At 42.6% G+C, this 19,589-nt stretch overlaps 2 protein-coding genes across 4 annotated transcripts in view; one reads left to right on the forward strand and one right to left on the reverse strand.

The window, feature by feature from the left end:
* INTS4 (integrator complex subunit 4) overlaps positions 1–19,589 on the forward strand; it is a 98,746-nt gene that overhangs the window by 44,736 nt on the left and 34,421 nt on the right. For both annotated transcript variants that reach the window (XM_054725753.1, XM_054725754.1), the window contains exons 10-12: positions 915–1,089; positions 9,437–9,642; positions 14,363–14,505. In XM_054725753.1, coding sequence (XP_054581728.1) covers positions 915–1,089; positions 9,437–9,642; positions 14,363–14,505 — 524 coding nt within the window. The remainder of the gene's footprint in view (positions 1–914; positions 1,090–9,436; positions 9,643–14,362; positions 14,506–19,589) is intronic.
* Positions 16,732–19,589, reverse strand: part of AAMDC (adipogenesis associated Mth938 domain containing) — a 65,757-nt gene continuing 62,899 nt past the window's right edge. For both annotated transcript variants that reach the window (XM_054725755.1, XM_054725756.1), the window contains one exon: positions 16,732–17,078. The gene's annotated coding sequence lies outside the window, so the exon portion shown is untranslated. The remainder of the gene's footprint in view (positions 17,079–19,589) is intronic.

Raw genomic sequence — 19,589 nt, forward strand, 5'->3', positions numbered from 1 at the left:
TTATCTTCTGCATATTAGCTCTTTTCTTCTTTTGAGTTATTTGGTAACATAAGATAAATTCTAAGGAATGGTTAAAGAGTTGATATGAAATATTGCCATATGGCTTTCCTGAGTGGCATTGCTTTTCATTTGAGGTAAGTGATTAGGTGTTCTTTCGTATTCTGGGGTAGAAGTATAAAGAAGGATATGCTCATGGTGAATGGTGAGGGATGGGTGATCCAAAGGTTTCTAAGACACATCACAAGGTACAAATTTTCCTATTGGGTCTGACCCATATCCCTGTAGGCTCAAGTGCTGTATTTCATCAGTGCTATGAGGATGTGGAGTCACACCAATAATGTTCAAAAGAGGCAAGTTATAAAGTATTTATGATAAGAGTCATAACTCTCAAGTGAACTGAATATTTACTTTTGTAACTAGTATGTTCCCCATTAAGCATTCTGTGCAGAAAATGAATTTACTAGAATGTTGCTTGGGAGCACAGTATTGCTCAAATAGAACACAATGTTGTCAAATGGAGACTTCTACTGGGAGTGAAAAAGTTTCTTTCCTAGGGCCAGTGTATTATCTACCCGGCATGGTGCTTGGAGGGACACTGCCATTGTTTACCTCTCTGGTTCTCTCTTTCCTGTGTTGTCATTGCAAACATGAACACCTGTCTGATCAACACACTTTTTCACTGTCTTTAATAAGGTTACTGTCTTTAATAAAGTTACTATCAGCAGTGATAGACCTGTGAGCCTTTGGTCTTTAAGTTGAATTTGCATTTCTCTGCTCTGGTCTATTGAGTATTTTTATTTTTTGCAAGTTAACTGAGAGAGCAGTCTTATTTCCTGCCTACAGTGTTTTCAGAGTGCATCTTATTGTTCCTTCTTGAACCTCCTGCAAGTGGTAATTGTTGTTGTCCTCTACAGAGGAAACGCACTGCACACGAGCGTGCCAAGGAACTTTATAGTTCAGGGGAGTTTTCCAGCGGCAGGAAGTGGGGAGATGATGCTCCCAAGGAAGAAATAGATACAGGGGCTGTGAACTTGATCCAGTCAGGAGCTTGTGGAGCTTTTGTTCATGGATTGGAAGATGAAATGTATGGTAAGTATCCTATATAATAAAGAGCTAATGTACTAATTAGACTAGACTGTGGAACGACCTTCCGGAATGACCAGTGGGTGGGGGGTGGGCCTAGCGAGCCTCTAGGCAACCCCCCTTCCGCAGAGGCGGTGGGAGAGGGGGCTGCACGGTCCTGGTGCCTCTGCAGAGGCAGGACGGGGCACGACCAAGGAGCCTCAACCTCCCATGGCCCCTCTGGCCGGCCCCCTCCACCAGTGGGCAGGGGGTGGGGCTAGCGCTAAGGAGCAGCGAGCCCAGCTTCTGGTTGAACTGCATTCCCCCCAAACCCTAACCTCGCTCAGCCAGAGGCTGGGGTCACGGCTGGCAAGCGTAGTGACAGTGGTGGCAGCCTCTCCCGCCTCCGCGGCAGGCGGGCTGTAAGGAGCAAGTGGTCCTGGACTGTGAGAGCCACCAACAGCGAGAGGGCTGAGTGCTGGCTTAAGCCTGATACCCAGGGGGACTGGGTCTAAGCCGGCAGGCAGACATCCCCCAAGGGGTACCAGATTATGAGAGGGTGCAGGCCGGATTGAGGGACACACCCCCTCCAGTGTACAAATGTCATGCACTGAGCCTCTAGTGACTACATAATAACAATGCTCATTTACTGAGTGACTGCTATGTGTAAGGCATCGTACTGATTGATATGCACACAATGTCTCATTTGGTCTTTACAGTCAAAGTGTACCTTTTTTTTTAATAGATCCTCACCAGAGGACACACTTGGGGAGAGAGAGAGAGAGAGAGAGACGTTGATCTGAGAGAGAGAGAGGTTGATGTGAGAGAGAAACATTGATCGGTTGCCTTTGGTACACTCCCATTGGGATCAAACCAGCAACCCAGGTTGTTCCCTGACTGGGAATTGAACCAGCAACGTTTTGGGGCATGGGAGGATGCTTAACCATCTGAGCCACTCTGGCTGGGCTACTATTATTTTAACTTTAGAGACAGATGAGATTGAAATCCAGAAGGCATGATGAGATTGAAATCCAGTTGGTATGATACAGTGGTTAAGAGCATGGTTAAGACTTCAGCCCTAACCGGTTTGGCTCAGTGGATAGAGCGTTGGCATGTGGACTGAAAGGTCCCAGGTTCGATTCCAGTCAAGGGCATGTACCTTGGTTGCAGGCACATCCCCAGTAGGATGTGTGCAGGAGGCAGCTGATCGATGTTTCTCTCTCATCGATGTTCCTAACTCTCTATCCCTTTCCCTTCCTCTCTGTAAAAAAATCAATAAAATATATATTTTTAAAAAGAAGCTTCTTTAAAACAAAACAAAAAGAGAGCATGGACTTCAGCCAATCTTGGTTCAAATTCTGACATTTTTATAAAACAATCTTAATAGTGTTTCTGAATAGTGAGAATTAAATGAGATTATATATATATATATATACACACACACACACACACACACACACACACACACACACACACTAGGAGCCCGGTGCACGGATTCGTGCACCTTGAAAGGAACTGTGGGCAATGAGGCTACGGTGGGCACAGGGGCAGGTCTTGGCCTATCCTCTGCACCCCACCTGGCCCCTCCCACTGTGGCCCCTGGTCCCCTGTCTGCTGGCAGGGAGCAGTGGAGAAGCCCTGAGGGGAGATTGAGGCCTGCCAGCAGCCCCCACCCTGCTCCCTCAGTGCCTGGGAACAGCGGCCCCGCCCCTGCTGCCCCCGCTGCCGGTCACTGTCTTTGAGGTGATCGGGGCTGGGCCAGCGCCGTCAGCGGGTGCAAGTGCCAGACAGGACCGCGGCCGCAGGGCCGATGCCCGCCATGTTCTGCACGCACACCCTGGTGGTCAGCGCACATCATAGTGAGCGGTCAAACTCCCGGTCAAGCACCCGCCTGACGGGACAATTTGCATATTAGGCTTTTATATCCTATATAATAAAGAGGTAACATACAAATTAACCCTCATGCCCTCACAAGATGGCTGCCTACGACCAGGCCAGCAGGGGGGTTAGTGAGGGATGACCAAACGATTGAACAAGCAGGCTGCGTGGGGCGACCAGGCTGGCAGGGGGGTTAGTGAGGGACGACCAAACGACTAAACAGGCTGCATGGGGTGACCAGGCTGGCGGGGGGGGGGGCGTCAGGGGCGACCAGGTTGGCAGGGAGGGTAGTTGGGGGTGACCAGGCCAGCAGAGGGGGGGCATTTTGGGGCAACCAGGCTAGCAGTGGGGGCAGTAAGGGATGACCAGGCTGGTAGGGGGGCAGTTAGGAGCGACCAGGCTGGCAGGGAGGGGACAGTTGGGGGCAACCTGGCTGGCAGCGGGGGGCAGTTAGGGGCAATCAGGCTGGCACGCAGAGGCAGTGAGGGGCAATCAAGCCAGCAGGGGGTGCAGTTAGGGGTGACCAGGCAGGCAGGCAGGTGAGCGATTAGGAGCTAGCAGTCCAGGATTGTGAGAGGGATGTCCAACTGCCAGTTTAGGCCCAATACAGTCGAACATTCCCCAAGGGGTTCCAGATTGGAGAGGGTGCAGGCTGGGCTGAGGGGACCCCCCCCCATGCACGAATTTCATGCACCAGGCCTCTAGTGTATAGATAAAACATTTGGCACAATTCATGACCCATTTATAGTAAGCACTTAATGTATTGGTAGTAAAATTTTATGTTATTGATACTGATAACAATAATAACTTGTTATTAATTACCACACTAGTAAGAGACAGAAGCAAGATTTAAACCCAGATAATGTCTAACCTCTAAGCCATTGTATGAATAAAGAGTGTTGCAGCCTGGCTGGTGTGGTTCAGTGGTTGAGTGCTGACCTATGAACCAGGAGGTCATGGTTCAATTCCAGGTCAGGACATATGCCTGGGTTGTGGGCTTGATTCCTAGTAGGTGGTGTGCAGGAGGCAGCTGATCAGTGATTTTCTCTCATCAAAATATCTCTCTCCCTGTCCCTTCCTCTCTCTGAAATCAATCAAAATGTGTGTTTTTAAAAAAGTGTTACACCTTAATTAAAAAAAAATATTATTACTGGCAGTTGAATTTTAGATTAATAGGTGTTCCATAGTTTTCTGATTTGCATTGTTTCTGTTAAGAAATCTGTTGTCTTTTTTGTTTTTCAGAGAGAGATCAATTTGTTGTTCCACTTATTTATACATTCATTGGTTGGTTCTTTTATATATGTATGTTTTTTATTGATTTCAGAGAAGAAGGGAGAGGGAGAGATAAACATCAGTGATGAAAGAGTATCATTGATCGGCTACCTCATGTACGCCTCCTACTGGGGATCAAGCATGCAACCTGGACAAGTGCCATGACTAGGAATTGAATCATGACCTCCTGGTTCATAGGTTGATGCTCAGCCACTGAGCCACACCAGCTGGGCTCATTGGTTGATTCTTGTATGTACCTTAACTGGGGGGTTGAGTTCATAACCTTGCCATATTGGGACGGTGCTCTAATCAAATGAGTTAACTGGCCAGGGCAAGAAAATTACTTTTGAAAGACCATGTTTTATTAGTAGATGTAAGAATTGGGTTATTCTATACAAATAGCTGTAAGGTTTTCTGTATATGTAGACATTAGTTAAAACTACCTCTGCTTTTTCTTGTTCCTTATGAACTTGATAAATGAATTATAATAGAAAAGTATTAGATAATAAGGAAGTCCAGTTATTAAAACTCGTTTTATCCTAAGACAAGTAATTAGAATCTATTTTGTTTCCACTAGCATTCTTTAGATTCTGCATTTTAATTTCATCACTTAATGCTTATGTGGTTTAGTTCTGCAGTTTTCAGTGTCACTAAGGTTTAATTAAAGGAACTTGTCATAGCCAGTTTCACTCAGTGGATAGAGTGTTGGCCTGGGGACTGAAGGGTCCCAGGTTCAATTCCGGTCAAGGGCATGTACCTCCCCAGCCCTGGTTGGGGCACATGCAGAAGGCAACCAATCAATGTGTCTCTCTCACATCGATGTTTGTCTCTCACTGTCTCTTCCCCTCCCTTCCACTCTTTAAAAATCAATGGAAAAATATCCTCAGGTGAGGATTAACAAAAACAAACAAATAAAAATAAATAAATCAAGGGACTAATATTGGAAAGTGAGTAGATCATTTCTTGCACTGTAACCTCTAGTTTTACCCATACTTTTAATCTTCTAGTTGTTGCATTTCCTCCCTTCTCTCTGGGCCTTTGTACTTGTGGTTCCTCTGCTTAGAAAGATCTTTTTTCTTTCTTTTGGCCTTGCAATTCCTTCAGGCCATTGTTTAAGGGGTCACTTATTCCATAAAACTGCCTCTGAAACTATTGAATGGGCTTTGTGCCTCTTCTACATTTTCTTCCTTTTTAAATATATTTTTATTGATTTCTGAAAGGAAGGGAGAGGGAGAGAGAGAGAAACATCAATGATAAGAGAGAATCATTGATTGGCTGCCTCCTGCACGCCTCCTACTGAGGATCAAGCCCACAACCCGGGCATATGCCCTTAATTGGAATTGAACCTGGGACCTTTCAGTCTGCAGGCTGACTCTCTATCCATTGAGCCAAACCAGCTGGAGCTCTTCTGCATTTTCTTATACTCCCTGCACTTTTCCATTATACCATTCATCATGCTGTAGTGCAATTAACTAATTATTCTTGCAGGTAGGCTCTGGGAGAAGTCTTTTGTCTTTGTAAAACTTCAGTATTCAGTACAAGGCTAGTAAATAGTAAAGGCAGAATCTAATTACACATGTTCATACACCAGAGAAACAGTCTTTTTTTTTTTTTTTTTAATGATATTTATTCTTTTTTTTTAAATTGATTTTTAAGAGAGAGGAAGGGAGAGAGAGAAACATTACAGAGAGAGAAACATCAATCAGCTCCCTCCTGCACTAGGGATCCTGCCTGCAACCCGGGCATGTTTCCTGATAGGAATAGAAATGTCAACCTATTGGTGAATATGTTGACGCTCAACCACTGAGCCACACTGGCCGGGTAAAACAGTGCAAACAACCCCCAACATAGCAAATTCCTTTTCTCTGCTCTGGATCCTTAAGGAGACTGTAATATACTTTCAGCACTCCAAAAAGATCAGTAGAAATTGTTATTTACCTGCCTGTAGCAAGGTGGTACGTGCAAAGTAAAAACTTGGTGCAAAGTAAAACAACAATTTTTACTTTGTGTTTTCAAGTTTTTGCTTGGAATTTTTTCATCTCTTGTCTCATGCTGATAGGAGTTTCTGTGTGATTCCTCTGGTAGAGTTGCAAGAGTTACACATGAATCAATGTGGTATCTATACTAATAAAAGGGTAATATGCTAATTAGACTGGACGTCCTTCCAGGAAAAGCTATGGTGGTGGGGCCAAGGCAGAGGCAGTTAGGGGTGATCAGGCTGGCAGGGGAGAACAGTTAGGGGATCAGTCCCGGGGATGTCTGACTGCTGGTTTAGGATGACATCCCCTGAGGGATCCCAGATTAGAGAGGGTGCAGGCTGGGCTGAGGGACACCCCCTCCCTTGCACGAATTTCGTGCACTGGGCCTCTAGTAATAGATAAAGCCCTGGGAAGAAAAGCCAGCAATTAACATATTTAGGTCCATTTCTGGCTTGCTTTGTAATTAGCAATTTCACATTTAAATTACATTTTTTGTGAAGTGGAGCAAATTCTTCCCTTCTCATTAGAAGGAGGAAGTCATAACTACCAGGAAAAATCTGAGTCATCTCCCTTAAGTGTATTAACTCTGCTTTTTAAAGTGTCTAGAAACATTTCTTATACAAAAACAACTTATATTCGTTTTAACCACAATTTGAGTGGCTTTCTTTTCTTTTTTGAAACTGTACATTGTGTTGCAGAGCCATGGGGGAACCACTGGAACAAAACAAGCATCTATAAAAGTCTTGTGCCGAAACCGGCTTGGCTCAGCGGATAGAGCGTCGGCCTGCGGACTGAAAGGTCCCAGGTTCGATTCCGGTCAAGGGCATGTACCATGGTTGCGGGCACATCCCCAGTAGGGGGTGTGCAAGAGGCAGCTGATCGATGTTTCTCTCTCATCGATGTTTCTAACTCTATCCCTCTCTCTTCCTCTCTGTAAAAAATCAATAAAATATATTTTTAAAAATAAATAAATAAATAAATAAAAGTCTTGTGAGCATTGTCTGTAGCTTACTCAACTCAATCCCGGCACTTCGCACAGAGCCTGGCATGTCCTACACGTTCAGGAAACATTGTTAGTGAATGAACGAAGGGCTTCCTAGCTTCAGTTACTTCACTGTTGCATGTTATGAGCATTCCAAGAGTAGAGGACATGGCTCTATTTTCTTTTTTTTTTTTAGATATGATTTTTTATTGTTCATAATTTTGACAAGCATTAAAAATAAAAGTTTTTCAAATTCTTCAGACAACACAATAAAATTTTAAAAAGGAAATTAATGACTAGTTATTTGAAACAACCCAACAACTATGCTGATATTAGATACGCTTTTAGAGTTGATCATGATTTAACAAATTTCTTTTTTACTTATTGGTCTGAGAAAGAGAGGAAAGGACAGAGAGAGAGAGCGAGTGCGAGAAAGAAATATCAATTTGCTGTTCCACTCATCTATGCATTCACTGGTTGACTTATGTATGTGCCCTGACCCTGGAGTACTGGTATGATGCTCTAACCAACTAAGTCATCCAGCCAGGGCAAGAGTTGATCATGATTTTGACAAACTTTAAAACTAAGGTTTTTTCTTATTCAGAAAGTCCAATATTTTTTTTAAACTTTTTTTTAAAACCTTGGCTAGTTTTTAAAAAAAAATATATATATATATTTCTTTATTGATTTCAGAGAGGAAGAGATAGAAACATCAATGATGAGAGAGAATCATTGATTGGCTGCCTCCCGCACGCCCTGTACTGGGGATCGAGCTCACAACCCAGGCATGTGCCCTTGGCCGGAATCAAATCTGGGACCCCTCAGTCCGCAGACCAAAGCTCCAGCCACTGAGCCAAACCGGCCAGGGCCAGAAAGTCCAATATTTTAAAAAGAAAAATAAAGGCTACTTATTGGAAACAATCCAACACCCAAGGAAAATACTAATTTTTAGGATTAAGTTAAAACACATTAGTGTAAATAATTTTAGATTTTCTATTACTCTAAATTTGTCATATTGAGTATTCTAAATCTTTCCCACATTCTTCAAATATCTGATCTTCTGTTTTCCATTCTCAGTTTGCCTGTTAGTTTACTAGAATATGGAAGCTTAGTCTTAGTTCCCTGCTCTCAAAATGTGGTTCATAAATCAGCAACAACTAGCAGCTGATTAGACATGTAGTCTCAGACCTCATTCCAGACAAACTGAATCAGAATCTGTATTTTAACAAGATTTTGAGATAATTCATATGCACATTAAAGTTTGATAGGCACTGTTCTAGAGCTCATATCTTCTTTCTTTTGACTTACACACACACACACACACACACACACACACACACACACACAGCTTGCTATCACAAAACTTTTCTGTATCTTAAGTCATCTTACTGATGTTTAACCTTCAATTCTAGAGGAAAACACTTCCTTTTCTGTTCCAAAGCTATCCTCTCTCTACACCTGTGTTCTAGACTCATTCAGTCTTTATTTAGGGACATTAATTTCTTGCATGGCTCTATTTTCAAGGTGCTTCCAAGACCTTGTGATAGCTAATGTTGAGCTTTTAACATATGCCAGGCAGTGTGTTATGTGCTTTACTTACATTATGTCATTCAGTCATCCTAACTACTCTGTAAGGAAATATTATCTCCATTGAACAGGTGAGAAAATTGAGGTGCTAAAGTTCACCTCCAAGTTTGTGGAGGGATTATTCTTCACAATTCACTCTGAGATCCCTATCATTCCAGAGCATCTACCTTTAACCACTATATAATGGTAGTCTATATAACAACAGACATGGGTACTGGTCTTAGCTCTCCTCTCACTCACTTTGAGGCAAGTTAATGCACTTTGTTGAATCTTACCTCTAAAATGAGAATAATGGTATCTAGCCTGTTTTAATAAAATATTATTTTGGCTGCCTTTTTTAAAAAAAAAACACAACACCACAATACTTTACTGTAGTTAGAATACTGAGATAAATAAAAACTTAGTTTTCAATAAATTCAGTTAATGGAGACAGATGTGTGACTTGATCACAAGTCTGCACAGTCAAGATCTAAACCTTAGTCCCTGTGACACCAACGTTCATGTTCTTAGGTTGAAGTGAAGGTGGAAGCTGAACCTATGAGCATGGAGATCTCCCAGAGTTTGTAGGGTGAGGGGAGTGGAAAGCAAAAGACAGAACTGAATGAGAAGGAATCCTTGGATTTTTTTCCGTGGCTCTTAATTTGATACGCAGTTGTATTTGTCTCCTTTTGTCTAGAGGTCCGCATTGCTGCTGTGGAGGCTCTCTGCATGCTGGCCCAGTCTTCATCCTCTTTTGCTGAGAAGTGCCTTGATTTCCTGGTTGACATGTTTAATGACGAAATTGAGGAAGTTCGTCTACAGTCCATACATACTATGAGAAAAATCTCCAACAATATCACCCTCCGAGAGGATCAGCTAGACACTATCCTGGGTGTATTAGAGGTGAGCAGTCACAGTTTGTTACTCATTTCTTCATCAGTACTTATGGGACACCACTTTTTGTTTATTTTACACCAAGCATTCTGCTAGGTTTTGGTGATACGATAAAGTACAGGTAGCACAGTTCTGCCTTCTCATCACACAACTCTACCAAGATGGAGGAGACTGATGTTAAACAGGAAATTCGAATAAAGCTTAGTGTTGCCGTGATCAGGAAAGGACAGGGCTCCCTGGGAATACAGAGAGTATCTAACCTGAATAGTAAGGTAAGGTTGCGGGGATAGGGAAGAAAGAAGGAACATAATGGACACTTGGAGGAGGAGGAGAACTTAAAGAGGCATTTTCTAAGGAAGGAGTAGCACTGATGGAAGAGTACCAAACAGAAGGAGGAATGTCTAAAGATCCAGAGGTAAGAGTGGGTGTGATATAGTCAATGAATTCATTGTAATTGTAGCATAGAGTTGAAGAGATGGAGGAGAGGAGGGAAGCGGCTATAGATAAGGCAGGGACTAAATAATGAAGAATTATTCTCAGCCTTTGATTTAATTCTTCTCGTGAGTCATAGGATATTACAGCAGGAAGGGACCTTAGGGGTCCGTTTATTGAGCCCTGGAGTTTTACAGGAAAAAAGGTAACTTGTTTGTTACATAGCTAGTGCTTGGCTATGCCAGGATATAAACACAGATTTGCCTCCCAGGAGTGGATCTTGGATTACTTTTGTAAAGTGTCTGGATTTTATTTGTAAGTACTGATGTTTTTCAAGATATTAGTAAATTTAATTTGGTCTCTGGCTTTCTTTCTTTTCTTTCTTTTTTCAGATATTGTGAGTGATAGTAATTTGATATTTACTCATTAGCACTTGTTACAGATTTCTGCTACATAAACAGACTGACTGGATGCTTTGATTTTGAAGTTCTCTATTCTCTATTATTCTTTCAGTTTTTTAGTACTTCTATTAAGATTTTTCCTGAGTTATCTTTATCATTTTTCATGTTTTTTCCCTAAGAAGATAAATTTATAATCTGTAGATGGTTCTCCATGGATGGTCTCTATATTGTGCTCCTCCTTTTCTTTTCAACTTTTTTCCCCATCATTTCTCACCTTGAACTTTATGCAGTAGTCACTCCACTAATCATCATGCTTTTCTTCACTATTTTGCCTTCACTATAATTTTTCCCCCTCTGCCTACAAAACTGCCACTTTTCACTCAGCAGACGAGCTTATTCCCAGGATCTACTTTAGGCAACATATCTGGGAAGCCTTCCCTGACTAACCCCCCACCTCCCACGTGGGCTACATAGCACTTCTCTGTATTTTTATAACACCCTGTTATACTTATCAGTATGTTTCCAGCTTTTAAATTCTTTTTTCTTAAATAAATATTTATTGATTTCAGAGAGGAAGGGCGAGGGAGCAAGAGATAGAAACATCAATGATGAGCGAGAATCATCGATTGGCTGCCTCCTGCACGCCCCACACTGGGGAGTCAAGCCCACAACCCAGGCATGTACCCTGACCAGGAATCGAACCATGACTTACTAGTGACCTCCTGGTTCATAGGTCAGTGCTCAACCACTGGTCACACCGACCAGGCTGTTGGGGACCTTTTTTAATCATTTTAGTGAGGTTGAGTAAGAAATGGGGAGGAAAGAGGCCACTTCCCTGACATCATCTTGTACTGCTCTCTTTGTTTTTTTGTTTTTTATATTTTATTGTTTTTTTACAGAGAGGAAAGGAGAGGGATAGAGAGATAGAAACATCGATGAGAGAGAAACATCGATCAGCTGCCTCCTGCATAACCTCCTACTGGGGATGTGCCCACAACCAAGGTACATGCCCTTGACAGAATCGAACCTGGGACCTTTCAGCCCGCAGGCCGACACTCTATCCACTGAGCCAAACCGGTTAGGGCTGCTCTCTTTGTTTACTCTGCACTAGCTACCTGGTTTCCTTGCTATTTTTCAAACATGCTTCCACCTCATGGCCTTTATGTGTGCTGTTCCCTTTGATTATCTGGTGTTAAATGCTCCACCTAACCCAGCACTCTTTTCCTTAACCTGCTTTATAGTTTCTTCATAATACTTAAGATTGATTCATAATACTTCTGGATTGATTCGATTATTGCTAGAGGAGAAACCAAGGTGGTGGCATAGTTAAACACCTAAACTGCAGCCTAGCACAACAATTTCAAAAATACAACTAAAAGACAAAACGGACATCATCTAGAACCATAGGAAAGCTGGCTGACTGGAAACCCTACAACTAGAAGGAAAGAAAAAACCACAAGAAAAATCAGAGGAGCTATAAAAGCCTGAGGTATGGAGACACGGGCGCGCGCGTGTGGAGAGGACGGAGCGGCTGAGTGCCTGGCTGGCGTTCTCTAGTGGGAAGGAGATAAAAGCTCCAGACTGCGCTGAACCCCAGCTCCAACTGCACTGAACCCCAGTTCCAGGCGAGACCCTGGGGACCCAGGCTCATACTGGGGGAATCTGGGCTGTAAGGCGGAAACTCGGGAGTGGCGAAAGGCAGAGGTCCGGAGGCGTGCACGTGAATGTGCACAGAGGATGGACTGTTGACTGTGCCGCTGAATTGCCCTAGCGGGAAGGAGACAAAAGCTCCGGACTGCGCTGAACCCCAGTTCCAACTGCACTGAACCCCAGTTCCGGGCGAGAATCTGGGAATCCAGATTCATTGGGGGAGAGACTAGACTGTTTGGCAGCGGCAAAACTCCAGGGTGCCTTTCTCTCAGAGGTGCTTGCAGCTAGTACTGAGGGACACTGAGACCCAGGAACCTCATAGGGCGGGGCTGACAGGAAACCAAGGCTGTAGGCTCCACCCTGAAACTCCGCCCCATCCAAGCTGAGCACAGAGGCTTTTGCAATTTTGCAAGTCTAGTCGAATAAGGCTGTCACCCGGTGTAGACACAGCTGATCTTCACAGCCACTTGGCCTGGAGGTCAACCCCTCCCACTGATACCAACAACAATCAAGACTTAACTACAACAAGGCTGTACACACAGTCCACAAAGGGGTGCACCAAGAGTGTCCACCTCAGGTAACTGGGGAGGCCGAGCCACTGGCCCATATAGGACAACTAGCACACAAAGATACCCTACCAACTTAGGGAAGCAGCGAAAATGCGGAGACAAAGAAACAGAGTACAAACCAAAGAAATGGAGGAAAACAAACGACTGAAGATAGAGTTCAAAACTACGGTTATAAGATTTTTCAAGAATTTCCTAGAAAAGGCCGATAAATTTAGCGAGACCCTCGAGGATATGCGAGAGACACTCGTGGATATGGAAAAGGACCAACTAGAAATTAAACATACACTGACTGAAATAAAAAATATTATACAGACACCCAACAGCAAACTAGAGTAACGCAAGAATCAAGTCAAAGATTTGAGATACAAAGAAGCAAAAATCACTCAACTGGAAAGGATAAAAGAAAAAAGAATCCAAAAATTTGAACATAGTGTAAGAAGCCTCTGGGACAACTTCAAGCATACCAACATCAGAATTATGGGGGTGCCAGAAGAAGAGAAAGAGCAAGATACTGAAAACCTATTTGAAGAAATAATGACAGAAAACTTCCCCCACCTGGTGAAAGAAATAGACTTACAAGTTCAGGAAGCGCACAGAACCCCAAACAAGAGGAATCCAAAGAGGACCACACCAAGACACATCATAATTAAAATGCCAAGAGCAAAAGACAAAGAGAAAATATTAAAAGCATCAAGAGAAAAACAGTTAACTACCTACAAGGGAGCACCCATACGATTGTCAGCTGATTTCTCAACAGAAACTATGCAGGCCAGATGGGAGTGGCAAGAAATAGTCAAAGTGATGAATAGCAAGAACCTACAACCAAGGGTACTCTACCCAGCCAAACTGACATTCAGAATTGAAGGTCAGCTAAAGAGCTTCACAGATAAGAAAAAGCTAAAGGAGTTCATCAACACCAAACCAGTATTACATGAAATGCTGAAAGGTATTCTCTAAGAAGAGGAAGAAGAAGAAAAAAAGGTAAAGATAAAAATTATGAACAACAAATACATATCTATCAACAAGTGAATCTGAAAATCAAGTGAATTAAAAATCTGATGTACAGAATAAACTGGTGAATATAATAGAATCAGGGGCATAGAAAGGGAGTGGACTGACAACTCTCATGGGGGAAAGGGTGTGGGGGGTGCGGGAAGAGACTGGACAAAACTCGTACACCTATGGATGAGGACAATGGGGGAGAGGTAAGATAAGAAGGTGTGATGGGAACCAGGTGGAGGGGAGCTATGGGGGGAAAAAAGAGGAACAACTGTAATAATCTGAACAATAAAGATTTATTAATTTAAAAAAAAAAGACTATCTGACCTATTTTATTGTCTTTGCATTAGAATGAAGCTCCTGAGAGCAGGGATTTGATATTAATTACTGCTGTATCTCCAGCATTTGGTACATAATAGTACAATGTATCTCCAACATTGGTACAAATGTTTGGCTGTTTACTAAGTGCTCAGTAAATGTAGAATGTATAAACAAATGAATCAACAAATGAATTAATTCTTCAAATCTCAGTTCATATGTCACTTCTGTCTTCTCAGCTACCAGCCTCTTCCAGAAAATTGAGACTTTTGGTCCTATACTGTCATTGTAACTTATACATTTCTCCGTAACACCTAATTCATAGTGACTACTAATATTAATACTATCTTTTTTTTAAAGGATTCATCCAGAGATATTAGGGAGGCTCTTCATGAACTCTTATGCTGTGCTAATGTTTCAACCAAAGAAGGGATTCATCTTGCACTGGTGGAGCTGCTGAAAAATTTAGCCAAGTACCCTACTGATAGGGACTCCATATGGAAGTAAGGAATTTTTTGTGTATTTGCTCACTGAGTCAAATAACATGGTAAATATACAGTCTTGATATTATTCAATAGAGGCCCAGTGCATGAAATGCATGCACAGGTAGGGTCCCCTGGCTGCCTGGGCCTCCCTTCCCCCAGCTGCTTGCAGCTGTTGGCCGGGGCCTCCCTTCCTGTGGTTGGCTTCTCGTGATTGGCCGGCCAGCCTTGCCCCCTAGTCGAACTCCTGGTCGAACTCAAAAGCCTAATATGCAAATTGTCCTGGTCGAGAGGACAATTTGCATATTAGGCTTTTGTTACATAAGATTGGATCATCATAGATTGAGAATACATACAGCTGTCCATTTTGCCTTAAATTTACAAACCTGATTCAACTTAATTGAATTTTCAGGAGTCTTATTCCTAAATGGAATATTTTATTTTAGATTATTTATTCATTTGTCCATCCATCCACCTAGCAAATATAGCACATATATGCCTGCTATGTGCTTCCTTGTGTGCCAAACTCTGTGGTAAGTGTTGGAAGCACAGAAGTGAGCTAATTAGATTTCCTTTTTCTCCTGTGTAGTGTTAATCACTGCTTTGTCTACTTTGGATTTTGAACAGGATCACAACTATCATTGTAAAGATTAGAGGCAGGGCCAGCACTTGGTCTGCAGATTGAAAATCTCAATCATTTTCCCCTTTGATTACCTCTAGCTTTATTGACTAGAAAACCAAACTGTTAACACTGTTCATGAATTGCTGTTTGAAGAACTACTTGCTTACATTTAATATAAAAATTAAATGAGTGTGCTTCCCTTCCATTCTCTCTAAAAATCAATGGAAAAAATATCCTCGGGTGAGGATTACCAACAACAACAAAAAGTGTGTGCTCCACATATTTAAATAAGCTTATGTGATGGGATCATGCCAACTGTGTAGTTTCTTGATTTCCAGAAAAGTTTGTTACTAAAAGTAGAAAAATGGTCAAATCAGGTACTTGGGAGAATGTTTTCATTCTTCCAAGAATAAAAGATACATTAAAAATTAAAAATACTGCCCTAGCCACTTTGCCTCAATGGATAGAGCATGGGCCTGCAAACTGAAAGGTCTCAGGTTTGATCCCAATCAAGGGCACAAGCCCAGGTTGTGGGCTTGATCCCCAGTGGGGGACTTGCAGGAGGCAGCTGATCCATGATTCTCTCTCATCGTGGATGTTTTTATCTCTCCCTCTTCCTTCCTCTCTGAAATCAATAAAAGTACATATTTTTTAAAAATACCAACCTGGCCAGTGTGGCTCAGTGGTTGAGTATCAACTTATGAACCAGGAGGTCACAGTTCGATTCCTGGTCAGGGCACATGCCTGGGTAGGGGCTCGATCCCCAGTAGCGGTCATATAGGAGGCAGCTGATCAATGATTCTCTCATCATTGATGTTTCTATTTCTCTCTCCCCCTCTCCTTTCCTCTCTGAAATCAATAAAAAATATATTTTAAAAAAATACCAGAGAGGTCTTGTTCTAGGTAACACTTTTTTTTTTTTTTAATCCTCACCTAAGGATATTTTTCCATTGATTTTTTTAGAGAGAATGGAAAGCAGTGGGAGAGAGATAGAGAAACATTGATGTGAGACACATCGATTGATTGTCTCCCGCACGTGCCCTGATCAGGGCCAGGGATCAAACCTGCAACCGAGATACATGCCCTTGACCAGAATTGAACCCAGGACCCTTCAGTCTGCAGGTCGACACTCTATCCACTAAGCCAAACCAGTGAGAGCTAGGTAATATTTTTGATATCTGGTTATTTGTTTTGCTGTTTCTTCATGTTTGTTCAGTCCAGTCCAGCTCAATTTGATATACATATACTGATTGTCTTCAAGGAGCACTCAATCATTTGGTGTGTGGGGTGAGGTAGGGAGAATACCTATGTCAGTATCTACTTTTTTGGGGACACAGAAGGAATCCATTCTGCTTGATGAAAGGGATTGTTATATAGTGTTTAACAGTTCATTCTTCTTGCCTTAAAATAAGATTTGTGGTTATTTGGTTCACCCAGAATATTTCTGTTAAGACTTTATTGATGTTTGTAGACAGAAAACTCCTTCACCTTAAAGTGCTCCAAAAGATTTTGGAGTGACCTAACTATCACTTGATTTTTTTTCATCTCTTCTCATGAATGGTGATGCAAGCGAACGCAGGTTCCTCTGTCTGCCACAACGAAAGACAAACTCTTGAGACAGGTGCTGGTGAAAAAGAAAAGATGTTTATTTGAATGCCAGCATCTTGAATGGGGGACTTTTCCAGTCCTCCAAAAGCCACCTTAATAATCTCAATGCAGGCAGAGGCTTTTGTAAAGATGGAGATGGAAAGCGTAACAAAGAGATCGGGGAGGGGAATGGGAAGCGCAGCTCTGAAAAGGGGGATCATTGGAAAGGGAGAGGGGTTGTGGGACTGGGAATATGTCACTTCTCAAGCTTCTTCCTCTCATTTTGGAACTTTCTTCAAACAAGAATTTGTAGATTTACTGTGGACACCTGTGGATCTTCATGGCTGGTGCCAAGCAGCCCTTTCTCCCCTGGAACTTCTTTAAGCTGTAAAAAAAGGGTAGATAAAGAACGAAAACACAGGGCTTTATTTACACACATCAAGAAAACAGAGGGGTGGCTGCAGCCTTGAGAAAAGGTAAAATACACAGCCTTTATCCCTTAACTGAAATGTTAAGTCAAGGTTACAGTGGTTTATTTAAAATATCAAAAAAGAATGTGATAAAAGAGTGAAGGAATAGTCACAGTGGCATATTTTTAAGACACTGCTGAAGATAGGTACATAAATGAAAGTGTTGAAGGACATGTTTATTGTGTTTATATACCTTTAGTGCAGGGGTCCTCAAACTTTTTAAACAGGGGGCCAGTTCACTGTCCCTCAGACCGTTGGAGGGCCGGACTATAGTTTAAAAAAAACTATGAACAAATTCCTATGCAAACTGCACATATCTTATTTTGAAGTAAAAAAAAAAACGGCAAAAACACCCACATGTAGCCCGCGGGCCGTAGTTGGAGGACGCCTGCTTTAGTGTATTAATAACAAATGCATATTGAACACATGTTATAACCCAGTCGCTGTATTAGGTGCTGTGGAGATTAAAAAATTGATTCATCTCAGCCCTAGCCGGTTTGGCTCAGTGGATAGTGTCAACCTTCGGACTCAAGGGTCCCGGGTTTGATTCCGGTCAAAGGCACGTATCTTGGTTGCAGGCTCCTCCCTAGCTTGCCCCTCCTTAATGTGTTATTTAGGAAGTCAAAAGCCTCTGCCTGCATTGAGATTATTAAGATGGCTTTTGGAGGACTGGAAACACGTGCAGGAGGCAACCAGTTGATGTGCTTCTCTCACATAGATGTTTCTCTATCTTTCCCTCTCTTCCACTCTCCCTAAAAATCAATGGAAAAATATCCTGGGGTGAAGATTAACAACAACAACAACAAAAAAACAACAACAACAAAATTGGATTCATCTCAGAGCCTTCAAAATAGCTGGTAGGAAGAGAAGAAAGAAATGTGTAAGTAGGGAGGTGGATGAGATAGTAAAACATTATAAGTCATACTTGAAGTCTAGCTTTAGAGAGGCCCAGATACTTAGGGATCTCTGAGGGGACCCAATTAATAACTCTTGTATTCTCCACCTGAGATCTGAATAGAAAGAGACAAAATAAAAGAGTGGCACCTGGAAGCCAAACTACAACCTTTACAAAGTCTCAGGCATAGCGAGTAAAAGCCCTGAGAGAGGTCAGAAAATTAGGGAAGTAAGCTGTTTCCACACAGAAGGAAAAACAGGACTAGGGAAAAGTTTACTAACAATCTCAAGTGTTTTAAATGTGATGCCTTTCATATCCCACATATCCAGGAATTCATTAATGGTGTTTGTTTTCTTTCTTTTTCCAGTCCCTGGTGAAGTCCATCTCCTTTTTGATACTTTCTCTTATTATAGTAATTTCTTCTACCTTTGATAGGTAGAAAGCAGACTATCATTCATTTGATAGTTCATTACTTTGTATTAGTCATGTTTGCCTCAGCTGGATCATAAACTCATTGAGAACAGAAATTAAGATTTATATTTCTTTTCAATTCATTATACATTCTAAACCAGAACTTAACAAATAAAAAATAATAAAAATGCATAATTACTAGCACACATGTAATTCTTTTTTTTTTCTTTTTAATATGTTCTTACTGATTTTTGGAGAGGAAGGGAGAGGGATAGAAAGATAGAAACATCAATCAGCTGCCTCCTGCATGCCCCACACTAGTGAGGGAGCCAGCAACCCAGGCATGTGCCCTGACTGGGAATCGAACCAGCGACCTCTTGGTTCATGGGTTGACACTCAACCACTAGGCTACACTTGTAGTTCTTGATAGTTTATAAAGGACCTTAATGTAATCATAATAGTTAACTGATAAGCCAATGAATAGCTAATTAATAGCCAATTGAGTTCTTACTTTATGACAGACTAGTGGCATGGTGTATGGATTCGTGCACTGGTGGGGTCCCTTGGCCTGCCTGTGAGGATCGGGCCAAAACTGGCTCTCTGATATCCCCTGAGAGACCCCACTGGTGCACGATCGGGGCTGGGGAGGGACCGCAGGAGGGCTCCAGAGTGTGTCCGGCCCGTTTTGCTCAGTGCCGATCAGCCGGACCCCAGGAGCAAGCTAATCTGCCGGTCGGAGTGTCTGCCCCCTGGTGGTCAGTGCACGTCATAGCGACTGGTCGAACGGTTGAACGAACAGTCAGACACTTAGCATATTAGGTTTTTATTATATAGAACTAGAGGCCCAGTGCACGAAATTCGTGCTCAGGGGGGCTTGTCCCTCAGCCCAGCCTGCACCCTCTCCAATCTGGGACCCCTCGAGGGATGTCCGGGATCGGGCCTAAACGGGCAGTCGGGCATCCCTCTCACAATTCAGGACTGCTGGCTCCCAACTGCTCGCCTGCCTGCCTTCCTGATTGCCCCTAACCGCTTCTGCCTGCCAGCCTGATCACCCCCTAACCACTCCCCTGCCAGCCTGATTGATGCCTAACTGCTCCCCTGCCAGCCTGTTTTCCCCTAA

This window comes from Eptesicus fuscus, chromosome 13 (genome assembly GCF_027574615.1).
Source record: "Eptesicus fuscus isolate TK198812 chromosome 13, DD_ASM_mEF_20220401, whole genome shotgun sequence".
Taxonomy (NCBI): domain Eukaryota; kingdom Metazoa; phylum Chordata; class Mammalia; order Chiroptera; family Vespertilionidae; genus Eptesicus; species Eptesicus fuscus.